We start from the raw sequence: 23,607 nt of genomic DNA on the forward strand, positions 1-23,607 counted from the left end.
TACAGCTGCACTACATACAGTCCAGTATCAGACACCAGTAGTGGTGTTATTGATTTTCATAGTGTCATCATCTCCCCTAGTGTTAAAGGATAAAAAATGTCCAATCTCTTCTCCCCATATTTTGATGATGGACAGGATGGCTTACACATAGAAAAGCCCTGCATATAGTTTCCTTAGAGGCAACACAACGCATTGGATTCTTAACATTATTACGATTACAGACCCCCAATGGATTGCCCAACATGTTACCATAACTCTTTCGCCAGACAGTCAAAATCATCATCACCAGTTCTAGTAGATACCAGTATGACTTCAAAAGATGTGGATAGCTTGGCTTTACATACGGATAGCTAGGAACAGAACAGAGGACAGTCATAAGGATTTTACATTTTTATAAATACAGAAAATCACTGGTACACAATCTAGCTACAACTAGGGAGATTTTGTGTTGCTATCCAATTTTCTGGTCCCCTGTGGTTCTTAATGGTTTCTCCTACTGGCCCCTATTTCCCTAAAGAACACAGGAGAGTGTATGGGGTGGCAGATCAAACCACAGAGCAGTAGTGGACCAGGAATCCTACACTTGAACAAGTGTCAGTTACTGAAGATCCTTAAAGTGACATTAAAGTCAAACGTGTTTTTTCCCCTCCCCCCCAATGTTAATGTCAGCACTTACCTTAAATTATGTTTCTTGATCCGATCTTCTTTCCTGTAGTTTTCAGCCTTCTCTCCAGCGCTTGTTTGGGGTGTCCGATCCAGCGCTGACTCCTCTGTCCTTGCTGGCACTTCCTGTCCCACGGTGTCTGCATACGGGTGCACGCGTTCATAGACTTACCTTGCGTCTCTCCTCGTCTCCTGGCCTGAAAATCCGAACTGCGCATGCTCCTGCCCCAAGATGCTTTGAGGCCGCCTGAGCAGTTTCGGATTTTCGGACGGGAGCGCACGGCAAAGACAGGGGTAAGTTTAAACCGTGTTAGTGGTTTTTGTAAAAAATTGTTTTACTTGTTGCATATATCTACTGCTTGCTAGCAGTAGATATATGAAAAAAACGGAGGGTTTAGAAACCCTTTAAAGGTGGTCATACACTAGTAGATTTTTAGTTGGAAATCTTCATTTCTGCTACGAACTCTCGTTAGATTATAGCTCGAATACCCCACCAAGCATACTCAAATGTCGATTTCCGAAATCGTTCCTTAGCCATACTACCAATTTTTGAGTTACAACGAAAATAATTTCCTTATTTGCATGTGCTGTGTTCTTGCTGAGATTTTTGACGTACAAAAACCCCATTGATTTTATCGATTTTTCGTTCGGATCGAAAAATTTCGATCACTATCAAAACCGAAAATCGGTGATGTACCATCCACTGTTCGAAAGACCGTTTGCGTATGATTTTCGACCAAAAATCTTCTAGTGCATGGCCACCTTTTTTAGTATGCGATTTCTTCTTACTACTTTAGCAATCAGCGGGCAGTAGGAGAGGTGGGTATCGAAGTTATTTGCAGGGAACTGTTTTTCAGTTTATGGTTTTACAACATCGATTCAGCTCCATACCCTCATCATTAGGCTCGCATATCCTCAAGTGGATTATGGATACAACCTTTTATGAACCTTTGACATCGATATTCCTTTTTTTTTTTTTTTTCATTTACAATTTCAATGTCATTTTACATGCAAATAGTGCTTAGCAGAACCATTATATGCCATCCATACCATCCAGCATTCTTGATTCCTTGCAGCTCCTCAGCTAAGCGCATCTCATTTACTCCTTGCTCTGTCTTGTATCAAACATTCCCTTCTTGGATGGAAAAATACTTTATAAAGAGGATGTCTTTGTTTTCACCTTTCTGGTATAAACAATAGAGTAATCAGAAGAAACAAATGACTGCGGTTAGACGAGCTCATAGCCAAGTGGAAAATATCTTAATGTATTCCAGTCTGGTGGTGGGCAGCCGTAGCATTCATTCATTCACGTTTCTGCTTTTAGCCCAGTGTATATATGAGCCCGAGATTGTATTTCTGTAGTGTAGTAGGCGTAATATAAACTGCAAGAGATGCAGGGGGAAGCTCAAAAAAGCCAAAACTGCTTGGACCACTGCAGCCGTAATGACTGCTAAGGGATATTTATTTGTCTCTCCTTTCTTTTAGGAAATCCTGGTTATAAACGGCAGGCAAATAGATTAATCCATGCATCTCAAGCTGACAGGTTTGGCTTCTGCTTGGGCAGTGTAGGTTTATCCTCACCCTGGCTCCAGCTAGATGTTGGATTTTTCATGTATTCCTCCTTTCAAAGAAAGCTGTTGGACATGCTGCATAGCTGCCAACATGGTAAAACTATTACACCTTAAAGCAGGACCTTTATTTTACTATTTTGCTAAACTCTTTAATGCGTAGATGCCTAGTCAAAATATAACAGTGTCCGTATGCACTGCTTAACTTCTCATTGATGCTTTAGTTTGCCTAACTAAATCAATTTAAAGGAGAACTATTGGGAGTGTAAATATACTCCTCCTAATAGTTTGAGCTGGCATGTCGCACGCTGGCTCTATAGCTCAAAGTGATCACAAACTGCTGATCGATCAGCTCACGGCTTCTCCTTGCAGACAGTGGTAACAGTCAGTCACCACTCCCCGCATGGATTATCCTTCCCCTCCCCCCCCCACTCAGTTTCTCCAGCGCTTATTAGAGGGACAGACGGGGGTAGAGGCGAGCACATCTGGCTCTAGAGAGGCAGAGCCGAGCCAGCTGTCAATCAGGGAACAGGATGGTCCCTACAATCGCAGTAGCCCGCTATATGTTGAGTTTGGGTCACAGGAGTACATCAGTAAATGTACTCCTGTGACCCAAAATAGAACTACTCTTTCTGTTGGATTTGTAATCCTCTGATATAACTTTAAAACAATATCCCAGAACCAACTCTGCCCTCCCCCAACTGGGCTATTGCAGCCGAGAGCCAAAGTATGCGACACGGACACATCCGGTTGAGTTCTTTCACCAACCACACTGTTCGTTGCCATGTAGATTTTTTTTTTTTGCTGTGGGGTGACGGACGGGATTGGGCTTTAAGTTAAAGATGGACTAATAAAAAAAAAAGCCTAAAACAAAGACTGCTTATGTGTAAAAGCTTCTAATATACTTTGCAACTATTTATGTAAAGGACCCAAATCTTTACAGCAATGGCTGGGAAAGGGGGTTGGTTGAAGCCTGGATACTGGATTAGAATTTCAGTTATCCTTTTGGTGCTAAACATTACATTTGTTGTAGCTTGGTAACCCCTCCCCCTCAAAAAAAATCAGTGTAGAAGCCGCTCTGTCTGTGATTAAAGACATGTTAAAAAGAGTCGACTAAATGAGAGCAATGTTCGATGAGTATGAATACAAGAAAGTTAAGGGATAGTTGGAATATTCCATTACCAAACCCCATGTGTACAGATTGAAAATGCATATATTGTTATATCATAATGAACAACACATGGAAAGCCTTCAGTATATTGGCCTCATAGTGGGTGTTGTTCTGGAAGTCTGTTCCTCTTTTCAGTTCAGATTAGACAAAGGAAAATAGTGGCGGCTTTACAATATATGTTCGGTCAGGAGAAATGTGTTCATTTGAATTGCGTCCTAACTCTTATTCCCTTCTCTAAAGAGATGGCGACATTCTTGTATGAATAACACATTTTCAAGAAAATGCAAAGCATGACAACTTTCTGGACTATGTAGCCAAAGAATAAGTGTAGCAATGATCTGATTTTTACAGAGTACTGTAGAAAATAATAAAGAATATTTAAAGGGTTCTTCCGGGTAAAATTTGATAATTTGTCAAAAACCTAGAAGGCAGAGTCACCTGCTGGATTTGTAAATCGCTTGGTATTAGAAATCTCAGAATCTTCCCTTTATACTTCCCATCTTTGTCCCCACCCATCTCGGAGTCGCTATCATTCCTACAGCCTGTGATCAGGCAAGTATAATGTTCATGGCATTATATTATATCCCATTAAAACAGATCCTTGTTGTAAAATTGATCATAGTTCTATTTTATCGCACCCTGGCGCACAGTATAGTAGATGATTGAACAGCTTAGCAGCCTACTGTATTGCACATGCAATGAGGGGAATTTATCAAAACTGGAGCAGCTTTGCATGGCAACCAATCAGCATCTTTCGTTTGTAAATCTTAACTGAACAAACCGAAGAGAGAAGCTGGTTGCCATGGACAACCGCTTCAGTTTGTCTGCTCCAGTTTTGATCCCCCCCCCCAATGTGTTTGTACGCTAAAAAAGAGAGTGCAGGTCCAGTTTTGTTCTGTTGTGATGCATTGACAGTCCACTTCAAATAAATGGACTTACTTGGTACAACTACAAGCTGCAATATGGTGGGTGGGCTCTTATCATAATGAGTAAGTATGCCAAGCATTATTGCACAATATGGCAGACTTGCCTCCCAAAGCCACCTTCTTTTGGTGATGTCTGTGATCTCACTCATCACAACCTCTGACGCCTACTTTAGGTCTTGATATTCTTGATATACCTGGGATGGCATAACTCATTCATGAGATTGTAATTATTTTTATTATAGAGGATTTATATAGCGCCAACAGTTTTCGTATCGCTTTACAATATAAGGAAGACATTACAATCACAATACAATTCAAGACAAGATGGTAAGGAGGGCCCTGCTTCTGAGGGCTTACAATCTAAAAGGGAGGGGGAAGTGATACACGAGGAGGTAGCTGTGTGGGGATCGGGGTACTTGCTAGCAGGCAGTAAAGAAGCATTTGTTTTGCAGTAGAGACCTACAGAGTCTCCTTCAGTAAAAGCCTACCTTCTAGCAATTTTGATTACAAAACAATTTAGTTCTTTTTTTAAATCAAAAACTTTAAACCTTAAACTTTCGCCGAAGTTGCTTAGTTGTCACATATATCTTTAGCTAGTGCTCACTTAGTCAGAATTTAGTCATTGCCTTGGGATGCAGATGCCTATGACAAACCATTACTTCAGCTGTAAACTATTGTTGGAACTATTACTATTAATGCTGTAGGATTACTGTTCTATCCAATTCAAGTAATCCTAAACCTATTGAGGTGTATGGACTCGCATGCTTGCCTGTTGTATCTTACAGCAATGTTAAACCTATCATCAGGTGACCTCTGCATGCTGCTGTTTAAAAGAAGAAAAAAAAAATGGTATAGCAGAAGGAACTCAAAGGATAGAACTTACCTGTGCGAAAAGCACTGCCAGTGCGAGAAATTGCATTTCTCAGAGGTAAGGTCCATTATAAAAGGATCACTTTAGATATCTAATTTCTGAAAATTGCTAAACTCCATCCATAACTTGTGAGGTCCCTGGGTTAGAGTAGGCACCTGTATGTACAATTATGAATGTAAAGTGTAGGGACTTATAGCAGTCAGTCAGATTCACCTTTGAAGATAGTTTTACTGAACACTGTGTACAGCCTGTGGATTGTCAGTTAGAGTTGGCTCATAAATACTGTTTGCCAAATTGTTTTTAGCAACTAAACATGCAAATTTAAATCACAATAGGATCAGTGTACAAACAGCTGCTTCTCTGCACAAATACATAAATGTCACGACCATCCAATGTTGTGCTGGTAGTAAATTCTGTTTGTGCGTCTGTTCATCGTTTGTCATGCTGTCATTTTATTTTCAAGGTTTTTCTTAGAAATCATCCCCAGGGGAGCTTCCCTGGTTTATATTGTTACCATATGTCTGTTTAGCATACCTTACGCTAAGGCTCACATTTTATCACTGCTTTGGATTCTTGCGTTATGCGCTGCGGGTTATTGGCAAAACAGAGATGCTATAGCCCATTGCAGACAATCCGACAGTCCTTGTCAGTTTAGGGTAGACGGAACAAGGGGTGCTGTTCTCTGGTTTATTCCTGTTTCTCATGATTATCCCTTGCATCTTTTTGTGAGGGGCTCATTCACACGGGCATGCACATCCCTATGACATGCATGCCCTTGCAGATACCTGCTGCCGGGAGAAACGGGTGCTGCGCTTAATTTAGATCACCCCTATTCTGTTCGCTGTGTACACCCACGTCCTCCTGTCCACCTGATTGTCATGTTGGCTTAATCTGTGTACAATTATTAAATATCTTCTGAAGTGTTCTGAATGTGGGTTTGCAAAAATACAAGCCAGTGTATTCACTGGTTGTGGTCTCTGCATTCTCACAGAGGCCAAAGTTTAGAAAGGCATTTTTAGATTTACTTACACCTGCCAGGCAGCATAGCCAGTCCAATAAGAGCACCAAACAAGACCGCACCAGACTCCAAACACTTTTATTATTCAAAGGAGTTCCCAAACGGCAACACAAAACAGCCAACTGGTTTTAGGGGCTCTAAGACACCCCCCCCCCCCTTCTCCAGGGCTTACCATAATAAGTAGCAATATAGGCTCAAAACTGGCACACCTCACCGGGGTTAGTAATTTTCTGGGTTTCTTAAGTATGGCCAAAATTTGTGAATCAGTAAAACTTTTGAGTGGCCTTACCAGAGCTGTTGTGCTTTGACGCTGAATATTTGATTCCAACACCTCACCTCTATTTTTCTACATTTAGCATTGCCAGGTTCCCTGACTTCAGTTTCCTGCACTGCAGTTAAAGGAGAACTATGAGGTGAGTGCTTTTCACTCACCTCCATAGTTCTAGCCGACCTGTGACAGAGACTGTCACAGGTCGGCTCAGTAGATCGGGAGGTGAGAGAACACATACCGGCGTTCGCTCACCTCTCGATCCTGTCACGGCTCTCTGCCGTGACAGGGGAGGGGCTGGATTTCCCCCTCCCTGCTCCGATCCGCCAGCGCTGACTGGCGGAACGGGCGGGGGAGGGGGCGGGTACAGCTGGCTCTGCCTTTCGATAGGCAGAGCCAGCTGTCAGTCACGCAGCTGGGCGGATCCCAGCACAATTGTTGGGATCCGCTTCAGCTGCGGGGGTCTCAGTATACCGCGAGCAGCTGCTTGCGGTATACTTCGGCGTCTCAGTATACCGCGAGCTACTGAGCCTGGGAGGACGCTAATTTGTGTCCTCCCGTTACCCTAAGGAGAACTATGGGGAAAAGCCCTAACCCCATAGTTCTCCTTTTAAAGCAATTCAACTTAGTCAAAGACCTTCCTAGCCTGTGATTGGATAGTAAATAAGCAGCTGCACACTATGGAAGTTGGCACACTTATTGGAATGCAGTAGAGCCTTGTTGGCTTCCAGCGCTATACTTTATACTTTAGACATCCCCGCTGTATGGGGTATTCTAGAAGGCAAAATTTAAGTATGATTGATCTACTAATTATCTATGGTCAAAAAAAATTCGAGTCAATACTTTTTCCCAGTTTTTTGGGGTAAAATTAGGTACCGCGGCTTATATTCGGGATGGCTTATACTCGAGTATATACGGTATGTATTTCTATATTAAATTTCCATAAGTTCTATTCCACTCCTAATAACCATATCAATCGAAGTTTGTAAACTTGTTGAAGATATCCATAGGATGTACTTCCTCAATGCACTGACACATACTTTCACCCAGCCCCATGAATATGTACTTCCTTGTGCCACAATTAAGTCTGCCTCTGAACTACAAGTCAACATCTGAACAATGTGACATTATCATAGCTTTCTGAACGCAGTGCACCATGAGTTATGTAGTTGTGAGAAATCGTGATTGCGTCACATCAAACAGCTGGGAACGAGATGAAAAGCATACTGGGAATCCAGGAAGTTGGTGGAAGTGATGGGCAGACAGAAGACGGCAATCGCTATGTCAAAGTTTTTTTTTCGAGTAAGCTTTGATTGTGTATGTGCTGGGACTGTAGAACTCCTTTAAAAAAAAAAATGCTTTACTGGAAGAAATACAGGTTTTGTATCCTCAGTTTTGCCTCAGGGGCTCCTGGGGTGCAGTGCATCATGAAGGTAGAGACACATGCGGGCAGTTGGAGGTAGCTGCATGTAGACACAAACCTTTGTCCTCCTGGGTTATAGTTCTGACGGGTGTTCAGTGTTTCTCGAGTAGCATTTATAGTGCACTAAAAAATTGTATTTATTACCAGGAATTGCTCTTTTAATAGAGCTAAGATATTGCCCACTGACAGGAATAGATAAAGAATGAGAACTTTATTTTTCATAAGGGAAATTAGTTTGTAGCACTACTATAACCTTTATGGTTATACTGTCTCATAGGGAAATTATAAATAATTGTAAATGGACGGGCAGCAGGCTCCTTCCAGCGAGGTGCTGTAAATGTTCTGCGGCATCTTCTGGTGTGTGTATAAGCAGAACACACACGGTGGAAACAGCCAGTAACAGCTGTTAAATATACAAGTGGTGGCTCTATAGCCTTCCAATCACTTGTATAGTGCCCAGCAGTGTGCACACTGTGCACCACACTTCCGAGGTTGAATAAGATATTTGCTAGGCGAGTGAATACGTGGATCTTGGCCTGTCAAAAGCCAACATGCTACGTGTCCACTCTTCTGATCAACCTGTGCCTTTGTCGAAATGGGAAAGGGGCCTAGACATCACATTCTCTCCGGAACAAAGGGAATATATACTCTATTTTTCACACAAAACCTCCATTACCAGTGCCATTCAGGAAACTGGGTATAAGATCCTCACCAGATGATATGACCCTGTTACTCTCCATAAGATGCTTCTTCTCCGATCTGCTGGAGATGTGATCATGGGGCAGGCACGATTCTACACCTATTTTGGTTCTGCCCCGTATTCGAGATTTTTGGGACTCGGACCTTTAGGTCGTAATAGAACTTACGGGAATCTCCCTAACTGATTATCCAGCAGCCTTGCTTCTCCATCTCTCTCCGTTCTCCAAGACTCGCTACCGCCGACCTCTTTTGATTCATTTGGTTGATGCTGCAAGGGCATGCATTCCTCTATTCTGGAAACGTTTGGATCGACCTACACTTAAAGGGTTATTAAACCCTCCGTTTTTTTTTGCATATATCTACTGCTAGCAAGCAGTAGATATATGCAAATTTTTTTTTTTTTTAAATGCTTTAACAGCGGTTTAAACTTACCCGTCTTCGCTGCACGCTCCCGTCCGAAAATCTGAAAATTCTCAGGCGGCCGCAAAGCATCTTGGGGCGGGCGCATGCACAGTTCAGATTTTCAGCCGGCAGACGAGGAAAGACACAAGGTAAGTCTATGGATGCGTTCACCCGCATGCAGGCACCTTGAGACAGAGTGCCAACAAGAACAGAGGAGTCAGCGCTGGATCGGAGACCAGCAGAAGCGCTGGAGGGAGATGAAAACGACAGAAAAAAGAAAAGGAAGATCGGATTAAGAAACATCATTTAAGGGAAGTGCTGACATTAACATTGGGGGGGGGGGAGGGAAAAATATTTTTGACTTTAATGTCACTTTAAGCTTTGGCTTCAAAACGGTATTAAGTCAGAGGAGGAAGCTGTCAGTCAGTGTATGTAAAATAAGGAAGGAAAGGGTGGATGGGAAATAGGTTTTCTTTATCAAATAGTAATTTTTTAAAAGGGAAGTGTTTTGTCAGATGTACAGTTCTATCAGAAGAAACCCAGCCTAGGTAAATATTTATTGGTAACAGTTAAATAAGATCAGATGGTTTTGTCTGTGTGTTTTATGACAAATGGGAATAAAAGTGCTTTAAAGAGAAATGGCGTAATTTGAAATATAACATTTGCATGAAAGTCATTTTTTGACGTTTTTTTGTTTTTGTTTACGGTCGTTCCATAATTTGATTGTGTATGTCAGCACTGATTTATTAAGGAGGAACTTTACCCTTATGAAAATGTCAACAAAGGCACTTTTAGAAATGTTTAGTAATGACAATCTACAAACACATACATCTAGATAATTGCCGGCCTTGTATTCTTTACATACCTTACTTCTCTTTTTCTTCCAATTCTTCACACTGTGGACATTTCTTTTTTTTTTTTTTTTACTAAGGGCAGAGTAATGTATCTCCTTTTACTTCCTGGAACTCTGACACATGTGACTAGGACATGTGACCATGCACATCATCTCAGGGGTGGAAAATGCCTTTCCCTAAGATCTAGTGAGATTTTGCACTGTGATGTAACCTTCACAGGATGCATCTCTTGGCCTTCATTCACACCTATATTTTAGGTGTGATTTAGGGATTCCTGTGTCAGGAACTTGTGATTTACTGCAGCAGGAATCCCTAATCTGCAGTGTACAAGGCAGCTGTCACACATTCAAGTTCATGGTCAGGTGACAGCCGCTGCATTTGAAAGCAGAAGAATGCTGGCACTCCGCATGCAATCATACGGTAAGATTACATGTGGTTAGGAAGAGATCGCTATCCCTGGATGCATCAATCGTGCAAGAAAAAGGTTTATGCTGCAGGAATCCCCAGCCATGGCTTCAGTCGCCATGTGCATGAGACCTTACTCAAAATGTATGGCACTTTAAAAAAAAAAATACTGTTGCTGTACAATGTGGCATGTCAGGAATTTTATTTTAAAAAAAATAAAAATTACACACACACACACACACACACACACACACACACACACACTCTCATCATTCGTAAACATTCTGGAATACAATAAAATATCAATGGTCAAGATTTAGTAGTGGAGAATTTTTCAGGAACAATTATCCCCATCATCTCGAAACCTGGACTTTTTCTTAGTCAGAAAGTAAAGCAATGAATTGCATTGAAATTCTGTATCAGTAGTGAACTCTGCACTATGGCACCCAACATGACCTTATAAACGTAAGAAATATATTATGGAATTAATGTATGAAATCTAATTGTGAGAACAGCTTTGCTTCCCTTACACATTGTGTTCCCCATTATAATGGCTATACAGTGGTCTTGCTAACCTCCTCGTGCTGAGGTCAGGCAGGAAATGCGGGTCACACATTAATTGGCCCTGGCTCCAGAGTCCACATTCACCTTTGTTGCTTGTTAAACACTGGATGTTAGTGTGTGATCAGGCCATTTTGCTGGCAGATGTCGTTTCCTCCTACCTTACATGGATGGTAGAGAATAAATAGGCCAGTGGTTACACATCTGCTCCCCTCTGGCCATACTAACCTTTGTGTTTTCATTTTATTTGTATGTTAAAAGGAACTCCGATGGAGGCGTTCTTGCTAGGCTCATTTTTTTAAATCCACAGAAGTTCAAACAAAGGTCTTCCAATGTTTGTTCATTTATTTGGCTTGTTCTAAAAAAAATTTTTTTATTTGAAATGTTACCACGGTGAATAGTTTCTTCAGTATTCTCAGCATGTGAGAAGGAATATAAGTCTTTTGATTTGTCATTTTATTAGAAGCAGAATCTCAGCTTAACTGTACAATATTTGAAGCTGCAATTTTACAATAAATGATTTACATTCATGATCTGTATTGAATTAAACAGCTAAGCTTCTTATACACTAGACATCTAGAGGTCCCTGCACATATTCAGAGAAACCTCTACGATGCTGCTGCTTTGACTGAATCCTAGGCCGTTCTGATGTGCAAACCTCTGGCGGTTTATGGTAGCGTCAGAGCTAGCCTGTCTCCTGAAAACTATTCAAATTTTTTTTCTATTGGTCAATGATGTAATTGGTAGAAATGCATGGATATCATTTTTTTTTTCAAGACCGAGTACAAGCACTGATACTTTTCCTCAAGTACACGGCGATACCAATTACTGATGCCTATTTTAGCGTCATGTGACGGTTTTTGTTAAAACAATGCAGACTAATGATTTTAGGACAGTGGTGGAGCATTAGGGTCCAGTCACAGCTGCAACCCTGGCAGGGGCTGACTGGCAACTTTTAGCCCAGGGGGCAAGTACAACTTGGAGGCCCATGGTACCGGCGACAGTGGGGGTCACGGGGGCCGTACGCGACGGCATCGGAGAGGCCCGGGGGGCAATTGCCACCCTGCCCCCCGGCCCAGTCCGCCCCTGAACCCTTGTAGTTCTGCCACTGACCCCTGTAGAGGGATTGCAAAGCTCAGCAATACATCATAGAGCAATGCAGAATATGAAGCTACATACTATGTTTGTCACCAGGGCCGTGCGCGGTGTCACCAAGGCAGTACCGGTGAGTGTCACCAGGGCTGCGGGAAGGAGGATGAGATGTGTGGCTGGAGTGGCGCTGTAAAAGACAGCCCCCACAGGTCCCCCAGTAAGCTGCTCTGAAGTCCCCAGCAAGCACAGGACTTCACCACAGCTGCTCCTGTTTAAAAATTTTAATTGGTGCTTAGTGTCGGGGCATTCTTATGAGTAGGAGTATTTGTGAAAATGCCCAGTATTGGCACCAACACTGGTGTTGGTATTGATGCATCCACAGTAATTGGCCATTAGGATTGTGAAGGGTGGGACACAGCGGCAGGCTTCCATGCTACCACAAAGTGTCACAGCTTTGCTGATTTTAAAACAGTCTTAGCTGCAGGATCTTGAATGCTGATGATATGTGCACTTTATACCTGATGGCAGTTTTTCTTTTTTTAATACAGAATAAATGGGAGCTGCCATTCCAAACTTTTTTCTATAAATGTTAGCTACATGGTATTGCTGCTGATTCTCTTAAGTACTTTTAACAACATGCTTTGGTATGTGAGGCTATATGCCGCCGTTTTTAGTGATGTGAACAGTTTAAAGGCTGTACATAATACTTGGGTGATATCGGTTTTCACACAGTAGTAGCCTGTATACTTAATGCAGCAGATTCAAGCATGTCCCCTCACCTCGCTAAAGGACCACACCTAGGATTTGGTGTATATAGTTCTACAGAATACTATGAAACCCTGTAGACCTACTACAGGAGGCTGTCATAAACTACTGACATACAACAGGAGATGGCCAGAGACTGGGTACAGTACAGGAGATGGCTGGAGACCTGGGGACAGTCTACAGGAGTGGTTGATGGTAGGGGTGTTCAGATACCAGGTACTGTATTCTGTACAAGTACATGTAGAGATACTTTTCCAGCTCCAAGACTAGACTAGAGAAAAATTCAAGTTAGGAGGCAGCTGTCATTTTTAAGGAGCATACGGAGCTCCTGGGATTTGGGCATTCTTGTTTTAATGCATGATTTTAAATAAAATAAAAAAATACTGTATACATAAGGGATGCACCGATACAATTTTTTCAAGTACAGGTACTGATACTTGTCCAAGTACTCACAGATACAAGTACTGATGAACGTAGATCACAAGCGATCGGGCGTCTCTATAGACGCCAGAACTCTTGTACGTAAACAGCCATCACTGGCTGTTTACATTTCAAGCAAATTTCCCACTCATGCGTGTGGCGCCCAGCCGTGGGCACGAGCAGGGCGGGAATGGATGTTTAAAAATGCCTACCCGCATTCAAGAAGCCGCTGTCCAGCTGGGTAATGACAATGGCCGGACAGCAGTTGGTTAAGGGAAAAACGACTAAAAGAAAACGAATGCAGCCACCACATCTAAGAATTGGTAAGCTGTAATATTAAAGAAAAAAAATTCCTATTGGGTTTAGATATTCTTTTGCTTGTATAGAAAATACTGAGTCATTCATATGAATTATTACAACTCCGAGGTTACAGCCTAAGATTCTTACCACAGTCATACATACTGCAGATTATATTTTGAAGCCAGTTAATCTACCAATGTTTTTTTGGACTGTGTCTGTAAGCCCCAAAATACAAGAGACCATAGAATTCCCATGCAGAGGAAAGTTGTGTATCTTTAGAATACTGTAGTTCAGTGGTGGCGAACCTTGGCACTCCAGCTGTTTTGGAACTACAAGTCCCATGAGGCATTGCAAGACTCTGACAGCCACAGACATAACTCCCAGAGTGTATAGGAAAAATAAATCTGCGCTTCTGGATATGGCTAAATTGTACTTGTATCAAAAAGCAGCTATGAAAATAAAGGAGGTGAACCGCCTTTAGATGGATAGAGTATTTGAAACAGCGCTAGAGATGAAGTCAACAAAATGTGTAAATATTCACAGATTGGGTTAAGTGATCAATGTATATCAATGTATAAATTATGTGTATTCGAAACAGTCATAAAAAGTAAACGAAAAAGATGGTTTGTATCACTGTGTGAACAACATGAGTGAGCAATTAGCTGAAGATTAAGTGTAGCCTATGGCTAATAGATATTAATGACATTCAAACGTAAGTGAATAATCGTGATAAACTTAGATGACAAAGAATAAATAAAGAACTTTTAGAGTTGCCAGTGACTCAGATCAAATTCATATATGGTGGATTGATCTTCCAATTATAACCAATTAGTGGAGCTCTTATAAAACCTACATCCACCTTGTCACTTGATATCTACCTTTTTAAACCCAATCTGTGAATATTTACACATATTTTGTTGACTTCATCTCTAGCGCTGTGTTTCAAATACTCTATAACTCCCAGAGGCAGATGCATTGTTGGGATTTGTAGTTTTGGCACAGCTGGAGTGACAAGGTTCGCCACCACTGCTGTAGTTGGTCATTGTGAAATCTTGGTAAAATCTGGCTAAGGATCATATGTGATGAAGTAAAAATGGTCACCCATACAGCTTCCTGTTGCCCCATTTTCCCCTAGATTGTGAGCCGATCTAGGCAGAGCTCCCCCATTATATCCTATTGTATTACATGTCAAAAATGTGTTATGTATTTGTATTCTTGAAATGACTTGCTTATGTTTGAATCCCTCACATTGTACATCATCAAGGGACATGATGACACTAGATGATCCATCAACAGTTCTAATAATGATGTCCCTGATGGGAATTTAACATGGGCCATCAGCAATAACACATATGCTACACAGCTGCCATACAAATGTTGGACGTTGCTCTTTCCAGATACAGATACCTCTCTGTATGGCAGTCTAGTTTGGAAAATAATAGGTCCAGGATTAAAATTGGTGATAACAATATCTACCCATTTGACCGTTGTCCAGGTTTGGGCAGAGGGAGTGATTACCTCGGCCACTTGCATGCTAATGTAATTACAGTTTAGTGCTGAGGCTAGTTTGTTCTGGCTGTCTGTTTTTGGGTCCTGGAAAAAAATCATCATGCTCCTATTACTCTATTGAGGCCTCCTCAGTCTAGCATGATTTGGCACACACCCAGGAACGTCTGCAGCTGTTTAAATGTATCCCCCTCTCAGTATTTATCTTTGTAAGCAAGACGAACACAAATGAATAGTACGTTCTCTATTATGATTTTTTTTTTTTTTTGTTAAGCGAAGTACATTTTATGAAGCGCAAGAAGAACATAGATTTCAAACTAGGAAACTACTAGTAGGAAGCAATCTGTTTTTATAATGTGTTGCATGGTATTGTTGCTCTTACAGTGATGCAGTAGTGAAATAGATTTTATTTTATAATGTTAGGAGCGGGGCTGTCTTAATAGGGGAGCAGAAAATACATTTGCCCCAACTTCATGTAAATTGGAAGTACAGTCAGGAAAAGAAGATGCTAGGATTTAGGGATTTTGGGCAGGAGAGGCATACAAAGTCTTAGCAGCCAACACATTTAAGAACATGTAAACCAATATATTTTGGTTTTAGGTGTAGATATCTTTTTATAGTTACATATACTGTACATTAGGAGCATTACATACCCCATGTGTCATTTTCATAGAACTCTGCAATGAACCCTAACCACAAAATAATGTAAAATTCATCAGATCTATATGCTGTTTTGTCTTTACAACAATGAAAACAATTACAATTTGCTGCATTATTCAATATTAAAAAAAACCCATTTAAAAAAAAAAAAAAAAAAGATATTGTCTGCACTTGGGATGCACCCGATACAGGTATTTCGGTATCGAGTACCGATATTTTTTCGGTACTCGCCGATACAGAGTACTGGAAGTCCCATTTAGGAAGCCAGGTGGCGTGTAATGACTCGCCACCTGACTTCCTGATTAGCCGGGAAGCCAGGCAGCGTGTAAAGACTCGCCACCCGGCTTGCTGATTAGCACGGAAGCCATCCCCATGCTTCTCATCACTAGGTGACAAAGCATGGAGCCGGCTTTCTGGCCAATCAGGAAGCCGGGCGCTGTGTAATGACACGGCGCCTGGCTTCCTGATTGGCCGGGAAGCCGGCTCCATGCTCCCTCGTCATGAGGTGGCGAGGGAGCATGGAGCTGGCTACCTGACCAGTCAGAAAGTCGGCGTACACAGCGCCTGGCTTCCTGATTGGCTAGCTTCTGACCAATCAGGAAGCCAAGCAGCGCTTCATTGCACGCTGCCCGGCTTCCTGATTCCATGCGGTCTCGTCACAATTAGTATCGGTGCATCCCTAGTCTGCACCATTATAAAGTAGATCGTGAAATAAAAAAAGACACTACATACCATTGCCCTTTAAAGTGTATCTATAGAAAAAAAAATTAAATATTGCAGCTTTACTAGTCCTTACATGTGGTGGCTTCATTAGGTTTCTTTTATAGGTTTTTTTATTTATTTTAATTTATTTTCTATTTTTACTTGATCCTGCAAACGTGGCAGATAGAGGATTGAGACAAACCATACCATTGACGGGTGTTTACTATGGTCAGCTTTTATTCATTTACGTAAAATCTTTATCCCAAAAGTAAAAGTGTTGCTGTAACTGCTTACAAAGTGTTAGATGGAGTTCAGAATAAGGATGGATTCACACCAGATGTGTTGGGGCTGTTCTGGACAATTTTACCAGCTCAGCCGCAATACTAGACAAGGCAACTTGCCTTGTTTCAAATGGGCTTAGTTCACACCACCGTGTGGCGTGCGCTGAATGTACTGCGTGTACAACTGCATCACACTGCTTTGTGCCCATAAAACTGAATTCATTTTTATTCATGACATTTGCAATAAAGTTCAAACAAAAAAGTCCATGGGTGGCTCCCTTGCTCCCCCATGTCCTGGAGCCACCCTAAAGCTGGTCATACACTGGTTGATTTTCGTACCAATGTTGATATGGAAAATCTCATCAGTGCATTTGATGCCATCAGAGACTTGACAAATGTTCAAAATTTTGTTTGGGAAACTCCATTCATTCTAAAATCAAATTTTTACACCAAACGCATTTCACCGTTCGAATTTCATTAGTTTGTGAAAAATATTCCATCGTGCTCCTTACTTTTTGGGGGTTTTTTTTACACTATGATGGAAAACGATAATTTTAATTTAACCCCTTTAACTATCGGAGAATCAAATGAAAGTTCCGAAAACAATGTTACATTTTTTTAAAACAAATTTCTGCTGCTGTACAGCCAACTTAAAGGAGAGCTATGGGGTTAGGGCTTTTCCCCATAGTTCTCCTTAGGGTAACAGGAGGACACAAACTAGCGCCCTCCCATCACCCTAAGCTCAGTATACCGCGAACTACAGCTCGCGGTATACTGAGACGCCGCAATATGTGTTCGCTCACTTCCCGATCTACTGAGCCGACCTGTGACAGTCTCATTGTCATAGGTCGGCTAGAACTATGAGGTGAGTGAAAAGCAATCACCTCATAGTTCTCCTTTAAGACCAAACTGCAATACACAGGATGTAGACAGAAGAGCTGTCTTTGTTCATGGCCACCTTGTGAGATTGCTGGGGAGGCATGATATCTGGAATCGGATAGCTGTGGGCTAAAGAAGGTCCAGAACATATTATAATACAGCATTTATATAGCGCCAACAGTTTGCGCAGCGCTTTACAGAATGAAGGGATACAGTACAGTTATACAATTTCAGTGCAGTCGAGAGAGCTTGCAATCTAGTAACCTTGCCTATTTTACGCCGTACTCTGCTGAATACTGAACAAAGCTGAAATGTTGTGAACCGTACACAGAATAGCATTGTGTACAGGAGCACAAACTAAAATCTGAGAGTGCACAAGTTTTAGTGTGGTTTTTCATTAAAATAGTTACATTAGCAGATCTCTAGTATTCCTTCAGCTATGTGGAGACACTTTTTGAATTGAAGTGTTTGTATATGAAGATGTATAAATAGTGCTTGAGAGATGTTTACACAATGTTAGCTCTAACAAATTAAACATGGGATCATTTGGCAGGGAGAGTCCAAAAGTTTTAAAAGCTTTTTCCGAACCCCTTTGCTGGTTTCCTGAAACCGTTTTTTAAAACTAAAATGTACAGGTGCCCAAAAGGGCTGTGCAACTGTTGTATGGTAGGCAGCAGGAGATTTCAGATTGTACCCGCAGCTTTCAGTCAGTGGCCTGCTTCCTCTCCCCCATAGCAGCAGTGGCTGAGCTCAATATTCCTGCAAGGCGGAGAGAGTGTGCATTATGCATGAAGAGGGGACAGTACAAAAGCAAAAATTTCCTAGCACACATCAGCCAGTCTGCAAAAAATGAATTACACTATTAGGCCCCATTCCCAACGATTTCGTGCATCTTTGCCGCGCGATATCACGAGAAGTCGCCGGCCAATGCTATTCAATGGAGCTGTCTTAGCTCCATGTCGCTCCAGCAGGACCCTTTTTTGGTGGATTTTGCCCGATTTTTTTCTATTTTTAAATGGAGCCCGACGGTGAAGGTCGCGCTAGCGTCGCTGGGTCGTCCCCCCGAAAGTCGCACTATCCCGGCCGCGTGGATCCGCTGCAAAAGGTATGCCGCTTAGTGTGAATGGGGCCTTAGGGTTAAAAATAGAGGTTTTAGTTGCACAACTTTTGCAAAATATGTGGAAGCCACACTGCCTTGTCAAGGCTCCTCTGTGTAGTGTGGACCTAACTCTAATCTGAGAGCCTCCATCTTGGAGCATATGTAGAAAGGATGATTTGGGTTTTCCCGGGAAATAGCCCAATCCTCCTTAAAGAGGAACTTTACCCATATCTTTAAAGTAACAAATACACCTTTAGAAATGTTTAGTAATGACAATCTACAAACGCATACTTCTAGATAATTGCCGGCTTTGTATTCTTTGCATACCGTTTTTATCTTTTTTTTTTTTTCCCAGTCTTCTGACAGCGGCCATTTTTACTTTGGGCAGATTAATAGATCTCCCTTTACTTCCTGGAACTCTGGCACATGTGACCATGCACATCTCAGGGGAGGAAAGCGCCTTCCCTTGAGATCTCATGAGATTACAAATGAGAATTCCAAGCAATGCTCTGCTGATGTAATCTTCCCAGGATGCAACACTTTGTCACATTACATAATTTGTGCCAAAATAGACCAGGAAGTAGAAGAACTCTATTTGTAAGTAAATGAAAAACAAGTTTAAATAATGAATGTAATATAATTTTATATCCGCATGCAGAACTGGATGCTGATATGATTTTTAGTGGAAGGAGGTAAAGGTCCACTTTAAAGGCACATGGACACACCAGAAGCCCAGCACATCACAACAACGGCAGTGAAGTGTGTCCCTGTGCCTCTTATAATTGGGCTACTTCCTGGCAAATCTGCACCCAATTCACACTTTGCTGTGTATGCTCCAAGATGGTTAGAGCTAGGACCACACTACACAGAGGGGCCTTGACGAGGCAGTGTGGCTTCCAAATGTTTTGCAGAAGTTGTGCAACTAAAACCTCTGTGTCTAACCCTAATAGTTAGACAGTGTAATCTCTTTTCTTTTTTTTGGCAAGTGTGCTGGGAAATTTTTGCTTGTGTACTGTTTAAAGCCCTTTCTATGTGCACCTTTCTTTAAAGCTAGTTATGAAATGATGAGTGTTTTGTCATTTGTTTCACCCGAAGAGGGGACACCACTCATTCCTGTGATGCAATTACATTTAAAGTGACCCTAAACTCAACTTAAAAATACATTCACGTACTTAACAAAAATGTATCTCATTTGTGCATCACTCAGCTGTAGATCCTCAAATCATCTCTGAATTGGTGCTGACACTGTCCTTCCTTCTGGAGGGGGGCTACTTTTATTCCCCATGGTCCCTGTGTGTGTTGTAAAGTAGCCACCGCTCCAAGCTTGCTCCGGTGATGGACTACAATCTCTCGTTTTAGTTTGTGAGCTTGGAGTGGTGGCTACTTTACAATACACTTGGGGACCATGGGGAACAAAAGTAGCCACCACTCCAAGCTCACTCCCATGATGAGCTACAATCTCAATACAAATTCATAAACTAAAACGGGAGATTATAGTCCATCACCGGAGCGAGCTTGGATTGGTGACTACTTTACAACACACACAGGGACCATGGGGAACAAAAGTAGCCACCCTCCAGAAGGAAGGACAGTGTCAGCACCAATTAAGAGATGATTTGAGCGTCTACAGCCGAGTGATGCATAAATAAGATACATTTTTAATAGTTAAGATACTTGAATGCATTTTCAGATTTAACTCCTGAGTTTAGTGTCACTTGAACTACATTTTTAAAACTATTTTGAGAAGGATTGCGTGTCGGTCATCTTTTGTCTAAGGGTAACATTTAGTTGCTGCATGGATTACACACTTTTTTTCTGTTTTGGCTCTGTATGAATTGTATTATAGACCTCATTGCCCCTGTAGGATCCCATCTGGACCTAACTGTACACATAAAACAGTCCAGCAGTTTTTCTCAGACTAGCTCCTCCCTGAACCCTAGTAGTTTGCATCCTAAATCTTTTTTTCACAGATGTGGTAGTTCTTAGAATCTATAGTTTTGTTTTTGCAAGAATTAAGGATATCTCAAAGCAGAACTATGGGGTGAGTGAATTACACTCATCCCCATAGTTAAAGCCGACATGTGACAATCAAACTGTCCCATATCGGCTCCATTGATCAGTAAGTGAGCGAAAACATCCCAAACATCTCCCCACAGAGAGCGGTGACTGTCAGTCACCGCTCCTCACAGGGGTCGTCCCCTCTCCGATCAGAAAGGTTGGGCATAGCTGGCTCTGCCTCTAGATAGGCAGAGCCTGCTGTCAATCAGCCAGCAAGGTGGATCTCGACAGTATTGTCTGGATCCATCCCAGCTGTGGCATTCAGCATATAGCGGGCGATAGCCTGCTATATACTGAGTTTTGGGTCAAGGGAGGATGTTCGTTTATGTCCTCTGGTGACCCTAAAAAGAACTATGTGGTAAAAATGGTTACCCCTGTAGTTCTCCTTTTAACATATATTTTTTGTTTAGTTTGCTGTAGACTGTCACCCTCTCTGCAAAAAAACCCAACCAGCGCCAAACAAGACCATCCTGTGACCCAAAAAACTTCTTAAAATCCAGTATGGCTACCCCGTTCAGGAAGAGGGATCATGCACACTGTATGGAACACAAAAAAAGCATCGGGCGCCTGACCTGGTGCAATAAAAACTTTTATTAGTAAAAGAAGTATACAAAATATATTCTCTCAAATGAAGCAAGGATAAGAAGCATCAGTGGACTGACAGTCCTCAATGGATTTTTCTGCTGTGGAGGTGAGTGGGAGACGATGAGAGACAGTCCAGAGGCTCTGCTGGTCTGTAGAGACACGCTACCACTGCTGAACGTGTTTTCGGAGACACACCCCCTTCCTCAGAGCTGGGTAGCTAGGCTCTACCCACTCACCTCCACAACAGAAAAATCCATTGAGGACTGTCAGACCATCCTTCCTTCATTTGTGAGCGTATATTTTGTATACTTATTTTACCAATAAAAAGATTTTATTGAACCAGGTGTTTTTTTGTGTCACCATCTCTTACCTGAATATTATTTGGTTCTATACATTCTTGCCAATTTACCTCAACTCGACTGTTTACCTCAACTCAAAATACACTTTCAAAACTAATTTAATTAGATCATTTTGACATATTTATCATTCTCCAGGTTTTGAAATTGCTGGTTTAGCATGCAGTAATTTGCATACACACCTATTGAATACATACCCATCAAGATAATAGGATGAAATGGATGAATGACTCCGAAGGGGGACACTTCATCCTCCTGTTCATGATTATGCCATCTGTATATTTTAGGGTACAGCCAACGTGTGCAGGGCAAGTGTTGGACTTACTGAAGCATGGAAGTAGCTCATCTTGGCCCAAATAATACAAATGATTTAAAATATGAGGTTATAAGCTTAAGCAGAATTGTCCAATGCATAGTGTTGCCTTAAAGTAAACCTGTCCTTAGAGAAACACAAGGGCTGCCATTGCTCATCTTCCGACAGTGCTGGTTGTTGGCTGTTATTCTGACCAACCGGTTGCAATAATTTGAGTCACTGACCTTCAACAAAATGCAGATTTTAGGCAAAATCGGAAGTCCTTTTCTGCATACTTGTTTCCAGGTTAGTGACTTAAAGAATTGAAGCTACAGTTTCAGCATAACATCCAGGCAACAGAAGAGATCAGCAATGGCAACCGCCATGTTTTCTTATGACCGGTTTTCATTCAATGACAAAATATAGGGAGACTGCTTTTAGTCCAGGTAAGTATTCAAGGACCATAACATCATTTTTCAGGTAATCTAAGAGCTTAGATGTTTGGCTGGATGTACACTTAAATGTCTCCAGTCTATAAAGAATCATTTTATTTTTTGTAAGGGAGATTTCTGCAAACATAACATGTTAAAGTTATGTGTATGCATATCATTTCTTTCCTTTTGTTTTTGTTTTTTAGGTTATAGTAAGAGGAGGAGGACACATCCTTCCATATGACCAAGCTGAAAGATCATTTGTGATGATTGACAGATTTATAAGTAAATGCAAGAACCTGAACTGTGAGATGGGATTCTAAGTTGATACTAAATTGTTTTCTGTAACAAACTGGTAAAATATGAATAAAATGTCTTTAAATTATTTTTATTGAACTCATTTATGGTAAACTGTGTATGATTTGGAATGTATTATTGTATGCACGTTTGTGTATGTGTATCATCCAAAGTGGTGCGGAATCCATGAACTTCTTTCATTAATAGGTGCTGGGAAACCAACAGATTCATCTCTGTCCACAAAAATGTTTTTCAAAAATGGGATCCCACAATCCAAATACGCTCATCCCTTGGTATTTGTTTTATCCATTACAAAAAAAAAAGGCATGCACTATAATTTTGGGTCTCTCCGTATCGAATAAAGGGTGGGGGAAATACAGTATATTATAAAAAAATATATAAATATTTTTTTTTTCTTCCAAAAAGACGGATCCAGCACTCCAGATATGCTCAAATTTTCATACTCGCCCTTGGCCAGATTTTGGGATGCTCAAAACTAGTACATGATATACCTTTTCTTATTGGGGTAAAATAAAGAATATGAAAAATTGAGCCTATTTGGAATTAATATATATTTTTTTTTTTTTTGTGACATAAAGCAGGATTGCATAAAATGATTTCAGAATTCCAGATTTGTTAAAAGTTTGCCTCGTGGAAATTTACTCTTTACATTCATGTATGTTTACATACACAATAGTAATACTTATAGCTTATGTACGGGCAGTATATAAGAGTATACACTATGATGAGGTTGTCATTTCAGTTTGTACCTGTGGGGTAACCAAAATGTTAAATTTGATTGACCTAATTTCACATTGCTGTTCAACCCATGTTTTGCTAAAGACCCCGGATAAAGCTGTACGGTTTGCTATCATGGGTCGGGTACTGTTGCAATGGTAATTGGTGTGTCAATATTACAGGGTTTGAGATAGTACACCGGCACTCCAAATTAGATGTCTTTTATTGATGTACGTGCAGCATATCACATAAGTGCAACGTTTCGGGGTCACGCAGGATCCCCTTCCTCTGACAAAACGTGATACAATGAAAGCATG

At 41.3% G+C, this 23,607-nt stretch overlaps 1 protein-coding gene across 1 annotated transcript in view; it reads left to right on the plus strand.

The window, feature by feature from the left end:
* CPVL (carboxypeptidase, vitellogenic like) overlaps positions 1-22,631 on the plus strand; it is a 72,083-nt gene extending 49,452 nt beyond the window's left edge. The window contains exon 12 of the mRNA XM_018574605.1: positions 22,462-22,631. Coding sequence (XP_018430107.1) covers positions 22,462-22,578 — 117 coding nt within the window. The 3' untranslated portion in view covers positions 22,579-22,631. The remainder of the gene's footprint in view (positions 1-22,461) is intronic.
* Positions 22,632-23,607: the final 976 nt, after the last annotated feature.

The sequence above is a fragment of the Nanorana parkeri genome, unplaced genomic scaffold, assembly GCF_000935625.1.
Source record: "Nanorana parkeri isolate BGI_ZX_2015 unplaced genomic scaffold, ASM93562v1 scaffold4, whole genome shotgun sequence".
In the NCBI taxonomy this organism is placed as follows: domain Eukaryota; kingdom Metazoa; phylum Chordata; class Amphibia; order Anura; family Dicroglossidae; genus Nanorana; species Nanorana parkeri.